This window comes from Vipera berus, assembly GCF_964194415.1.
Source record: "Vipera berus genome assembly, contig: HAP1_SCAFFOLD_467, whole genome shotgun sequence".
Classification (NCBI taxonomy): Eukaryota; Metazoa; Chordata; class Lepidosauria; order Squamata; family Viperidae; genus Vipera; species Vipera berus.
Window position 1 is genome coordinate 4,949 of NW_027673320.1, and position 6,688 is coordinate 11,636.

A 6,688-nucleotide genomic window follows, 5' to 3' on the forward strand; every position below is an offset into this window, starting at 1 on the left:
GTGATTCCCTTTTGCGACCTTCTGACGAGTAAAGCCAGTGGGGAAGCCGGATTCCCTCAACAACAACGTTACTCACTTAATAACTTTGTTATTCACTTAACAACTGTGGCAAGTAAGGTCACAAAATGGGGCAAGACTCATTTAGCTGTCTCGCCTAGCAACGGAAAATCTGGGTTCGACTGCAGCCATAAGTCAAGGACTACCTGCTTGTATGTGTGACACATATAAAAATGGGGGGGGGGGTTGATCGTGTATTTGTGACCACCCTCCTGATCTTTTTTTTAACCTCTCCCTCCTGCAGACAGACTTGGTTGGAGCAAGATTAGATGCCTTGCAGATGCAAAAACAACACAGTTCATCCTGGCTGAGTTGACATTCGAACACACGTTGTGAAGCTTCCTTTCGCCGCTCTTTGAAACAGACTGGGAGCAAATCCTCATCAGCTTAAAGTAAAATTCCTCCTCTTTTTTTGCCAGCCCAAGACGTTAAACCATCCAGAAACACTAGGACAGGGGTCTTCAAACTTGGCCCTTTTATGACATGTGGACTTCAACTCCCAGAATTCCTCAGCCAGGCATCCTGGCTGAGGAATTCTGGGAGTTGAAGTCCACATGTCATAAAAGGGCCAAGTTTGAAGACCCCTGCACTAGGAGGTGAAAGGATTGGTAAATCACTTAAGGATTTTGGCATTACAAGCCCCACCATTTGAAAACAAAAAACAAAAAATGGAAGACAACCATTTTAGTGCAAACACACACAATTCAGAGACGACGTCCAAACAGGGTCTTTTGCTGCCATGTGCAAAGCTTGTGACAATACAGGCAGTCCTCAACTTACAACAAATTCATTTAGCGACTGTTCGAAGTTATAACAGCACTGAAAAAAGTTATCTATGACCGCTTTTCACGACTGTTGTAGCAGCCCCACGGTCATCTGATCACAATTTAGATGCTTGACAACTAACAGTTGCTGTGTCCGAGGGTCATGTGATCACCTTTTGAGACTTCCGCAAATCAGACCTAATGGTGAAGCTGAATTCATTTAAAAACTTAACCATGGCAGTGATTCACTTAACAACCGTGGCAAGAAAAGTTGTAAAATGGGGCAAAACTCACTTAACGACTGTCTCACTTAATAACAGAAATTCGGGGCTTAGCTGTGGCTGTGAGTGGAGGACTGCCTGTATTCCTCTCAACAGACTTTTTTTTGATCACATGGGCATCTGTCCTAATTCGAAGAATGAACACGCAACCGTGTCTTAATTTTCCCTTTTGACCCTCTGAACTGATTAGAATTATTTTGCGTTAGGATTATCAGAATAAGGCAAGGTGACTTTTGTGAACTTCAAAAGCTAGATGTGTCCAGAGAGGCAGCTTAGGAGACCCAGACAAAGTAAGCCACCTCGTCCAGATCCACGGGGTAGTCCGTGATCAAGGTAGGAGTCTTCTCAAACAGCTCTCCTTTGTAACTCCGCCATTTGCCCGCCGGGATATAGATGTCTCGTTCCTGTTTCCCCATCTCCAAGACGGGAGCCACCATCAAGGTGTCTCCGATGAGAAACTGAGAATCGATCTTGTGAGCAGACTCGTCCCCAGGAGAGATCCACCAGATGGGCCGTATGATGGGATCCCCCGTGGTCGTGATCTCCCCGGCCAGTTCCAGCAGGAGAGGGGCCACCAAGGATTCGTGAAGCTTGGTGAACTTCAGGGCAATTTCAATGACCTCCTTATCGTAGAGCCAAGGCGGGATGGAGAACTGCATGGACGGCATGAAAGCGGACAACTCCAGCCAACGGAGGTACAGTTCCCGGTCCGGAATTTGCACAGCCCCCTCCGTTTTGTTGGGGAAAAAATTTCCTCCAATCATGTCAGCGGATATGAATGGGTACCCCAACATGCTGATGGTCAGGACGGTGGGGATCAAGGATTTCAGGCCAAGTTCATAGCCCCACACGGAATCCCGGTCAATGATCCTGAAAAAACAAGAGATATTCTGCGATTGATACCCCACTCTGACCTCAGCCAGCTCATAAAACGGAATGGCCATTTCTGTGTAACGCCTGGACCAGACACTGGGATCTGACAACGGTCGGAAGGTGCTAAACTGTTTGGGAAGGTAGCTGGTCTCCCCGGCGTCAAATTTGAAGGAGGAGATGCCGTATTTATTGCGGAGTTGTCTCAGCTGGCTCTGGAACCAATCTCGGGCTGCAGGGTTGGTGAAATCCAAGATGGCGCCAATGCCGTTCCACCATTCCACCATGGCTGGCAGCCGTCCTGTGGGTTCCTTGATGAACAGCTGCTTCTCTATCCCCACCCCAAAATTCGAGGAGTTATAATTTATGAACGGGTGGGTCCAGAGGGTGATCTGAAAGCCTTCCTCTTTGAGCTTCTTAAAGGTTTCAGTCACATTGGGGAACTTGGCCGCGTCAAAGTCGAAGTCGCCGTACGCTTGGGTGTAGGTGTCATCGATCTCAATGTGGCTGCAGTTGAACTTGTACTTCTTGATGTTTTCTGCAAAACGCAAGAGTTTCTCCTGGTCGATGTCGTTTTTGTACAAGGCCCAGGTGGACCAGATGGGGTACCTGAAGGCATTCCTTGACGGTATCTTGGAGGGCTTGTAGAAGTACTTCCGCACCATGTATTTGTGGATGGAGGTGACGTCGGAACCTATGCAGACCCGGTAACTCAGCTCAGGAAAAGGCTGCTGACCCAATGGAGGTTTGTAAGGAGAGTTTTTATACCTGGCTTGGAAGACAAGAGAGGGCTCTGTGGCATTGAAGCCAAGGTGGAAGGGAACCGAATCGTTGATCTTGATGGCCGCAGCTTTGGAGGACAACCAATACCTTTCCAAAATGCCTCCAAAGCTGTTCCTAAAAGAATAGACGTCGCTGGTCACAAAAGGCATGGGTTCTTGGTATCCAGGCAGCTTGATCGGCCAATGCTGGACACTCATCTCACAGCCCCCATACCAGAGGGCATCTCCCCAGAACATTTTATGATCCACCACCGTGTCTGCCACAAACTCTTCCCAACGCACACGGTAGCAGATCACAGTGTCCTTGGGGGTGACAATCTTGATGAAGAAGTTGACTTTCCCCTTGTCGGACCGTGTGCAGGTTAAATTGGCCCCCTCCCGGGAGCAGGACTCAAGGTCCAGAAGCCCCGATTGGAAGGCCACCTTGAAGACCAGCTCGCCATTCTGGTTCTTGATGGTGAATCCATCCTGCCGCAAATCCATCTCCGCCGTCTTGAGCCTCTCTGCTTTCCGAAGGGAAGCCACGTAGTAGCACCATGCCACCACGGCGGCAATGAACAAAATAAGGCCCACCACGATGGCGGTAATCATGGGCTTCAGCTCCTTGGCTGGCTTCTGCTTCACTGGAGTGAAGTTATCAGGCAGGAAGGTATACATTGTCCCCTCTTATGTCAGATTGCTTCCCAAGGCAGCGCCAGTCTCTGATTTTGGGTGCAAAGTTGGAAACATAGGTGCTGGGTGATGGTCCACCTTTGCCTGGTTCTTCAAGAGTGGCCAGCCAGCTCATTCACCTCCTTCAACCAAGGCCTTCGTCCTATCTGAAAGACACTGAACGGATCGCCATCATCTGCCAAAAAAGAGGGAAAGACAAAAAGCTGAAGAAGGTTGAACAAAGGTCAGCTAGATATTCTCTTAATAGCCCACATTATCTTCTAAGACATCAAGAAACGATGATGTGTAACGGCTGAAACAAATTGGAGGGCCTAAAACTGACCTGCAGACAAACTACATTTTTTTCTTACAACAAAACTACCCTCCTTGGGGTCAATTGTAAAGTTGAAAAATTGAAGGCAAAGAGCACCATGTGTGTCTCCTTGAACTTTCGGAGGAAAACTGGATATAAACCAGTTAGAACAATCAACCAGTGGAACGGCTGGCCTTCAGAAATTGTGGGCGCTCCATCACTGGAGGTTTTTAAGAAGAGATTGCACAGCCACTTGTCTGAAATGGTACAGGGTCTCCTGCTTGAGCAGGGGGGTGGATTAGACTAGATTAGAAGATCTCCCAGGTCCCTTCCAACCCTGTTGTTTTGTACTGTAATGTAGGTCAAGATAAAGACAGGTAGTCCTCAACTTACACCTGGTTGTTTAATTGGAGATTTTTGAGAAAAGACTGGGCAATCATTTGTCTTAAATGTTAGCAGTGGTGGCAAACCTATGGCACACGTGGCAGAGGTGGCACTCAGAGCCCTCTCTCTGTGGGCACGCGTGCCATTGCCCCAGCCCCACCTCCCCCCACGGCCTCCTCACCATCAGCCCCCCAGAGGAGAGTCACCTCCGAACGCGGTCTGCGCAAATCAGAGTAGTCAAGGACATGGCAGCTGGGCAGTGGGGACAAGACTCCGCCCTCACGGCCTGTCACGTGCAGATGATGCTGCGGGTCGCGGGCAGAGGGCATGGCCACCATGGCACTGCTGAGCTGCCTGGGTGATCTGCTGCAGCGGGCTGTGGAGGCGGCGGGTGGCCCTGCAGGTGGCCCTGCAGGTGGGTGGAGCACGGAGCAGGGGTGGAGTGGGCAGGGCAGTGGCAGAGTGGGCAGATGGTGGGGAGATGGGTGCGGGCCCAGGTTTGGGGCACTTGGTCTCTAAAGAGCTTGCCATCACTGTTATAGGGTCTCCTGTTTGAGCAGGGAGTTGGACTAGAACAGAGGTTCCCAACCTTGGGCCATGGCCCACTAGTGCACCGTGAGGGGTTTGCAACCAGGCCGTGGAAACGGCTAGCTAGCGTGCACGCACATGCATGCATCCTCACTGCGTGAGCAGCGAACAAGTGTGTGCATGGTCCATTTAAGTGAGAAGCAGGCATGCACGCACACCACTCACACAAATGGAGCTGCGCACACGTGCGCGTACTTACCGGCCACTGGCGTGGAACTATCCCCTCTACCCACCTCGCTGGTCACAAAGCCAGAAACATTGGGGATCTCTGGACTACAAGACCTCCAGAGACCCTTCCAATTCTGTTATTCTCTTAAATCTACCTAGCGAAGCAAGTTAACCAGGTTAAGTTAAAAACCAGCATTGGCCCAGTCTGGGAAGGTTGGTTAGCTTCTCTGAAATGATTCGTTTGCTTGGTGACTGGTTCATTGAAGTGGTTATGGTGGCTTGATTCTTGCAGTCATTCCAACAGATTTTCTCAAGAGTGTCTTTCTCATTACTAAGCAAAAATGTTGCATGGTGGGTTGGTCCAGCTATGACTCTATCAACACATGATCCTGTGTTTCTCAAATTTGGTCAGTTGAACATGGGTGGATTTCAGCTCCCAGAATTCCCTAGCCAGCAGCCATGTTGGGAGTCCAACTCTTCAATTCTGGGAGTTGAATTTCATGTATCTTTCAGTGTCCAAGGTTGAGAAACGCTGCTCTAGATCAGGGGTCCCCAATCTGTGGGCCCCAGTCCACCACTGACCTATGGGCCACGTGAGTGGCTGGCTGGTGTGTGTGTGTGTGTGCATGCACCTGAATGAGAGTACAGATAGTCCTCAACTTACAACCATATCTGAGCCCAAAATTGCTACGCAAAACAGTTGTGAGTTTTGCTCCATTTTGTGACCTTTCTTGCCACCGTTGTTAAGTGAATCACTGCAGTTGTCATGGTTGTTAAGTGGATCTGGCTTCCCAATTGACATTGCTTGTCAGAAGGTTGCAATACATGATCGTGTGACCCTGGGACATCTAACAACGGCCTGTAACAGATACTTTGTGCTTAATTGTGGTCGTAAGTCGAGGACTTACCTACAGTTGTGTAAAATGATTGTCAAAATATAGCCTATACAAGAAGGCTTGGTTTTTTGAATAACGCCAAAGAGAAGAGTTTGCACAAACTTCAACGGCCCAGGATCTTACAGCAAGAGCTACGATTGTTGATCTCAGCGTCTTCATTTTATGCTGATCCAAAATGACCAAGTCACGAGGGACCAGAAACTTGCCAATCACAGATCCCTTCTATAACTGGAAGAGTGTCTGACCCCAGCAAGCCTCAAGTTTCTGCCAGAATTGGGGGACCCTCCCTGCACAATGTCACAGCCAAATGCCACCAGCCAGAGCGGCACTTGTCTTTGCTACACAACACGGAGGCTTCTCCTGGCACGATGTCGCTTCTCACATTCTTGCAGCTGTTGCTTCGAACAGCAGTGGCAGCAGCTGCCAAGTTTGGGGTGCTAATCCATTCCACTAAGGCTGAATATTTAACTTTTCCACTTGGCTGGTGTCTCTCCTTTGGCCAGACACCAAGCTGAATACAGAAATGGGTTCTTGAATCATCGTCCTTGAAACACGTGCTGACACACCAGATGCCTTCACCTAACACCCTTCACCAGCTCTGGAGAAAAACTTAAAAAGAGTTTATATTTATTCAACTTGGTTGCAGTCACTGTGGGAAGAATTTAAACCCGTATATCACTGTGTCAGAAATATCTCATGTAGGGGAAAACATAGGTTAACTAACCCAGGTCTCCAACTGATTAGCAGCCTCTGAAATCCTTGAAAATTACAGCACACTTTAAAAACCACCTCAAGAATTAATTAAACACATATTTCAAATTGTAAACACATACAAGCAAACACACAACATTCGATTAACTCAATGTAAACATAATTATAATGCTTAGAGTTCAAACAAAGAGACTCAATCCACATCACGGGATTTAATCAACCT

At 48.5% G+C, this 6,688-nt stretch overlaps 1 protein-coding gene across 1 annotated transcript; it reads right to left on the reverse strand.

The window, feature by feature from the left end:
- Nucleotides 1-952: 952 nt before the first annotated feature.
- Nucleotides 953-3,586, reverse strand: LOC308679410 (myogenesis-regulating glycosidase-like). The gene has a single exon (XM_081347021.1). It carries the CDS (start codon nucleotides 3,409-3,411, stop codon nucleotides 1,375-1,377), a length of 2,037 nt encoding a protein of 678 aa, XP_081203147.1. The 5' UTR covers nucleotides 3,412-3,586; the 3' UTR covers nucleotides 953-1,374.
- Between the last annotated feature and the right edge of the window lie 3,102 nt (nucleotides 3,587-6,688).

Excerpts from the sequence above, each read along its gene's own strand:
- LOC308679410 (XM_081347021.1), bottom strand. The coding sequence starts at position 3,411 with ATGTATACCTTCCTGCCTGATAACTTCACTCCAGTGAAGCAGAAGCCA.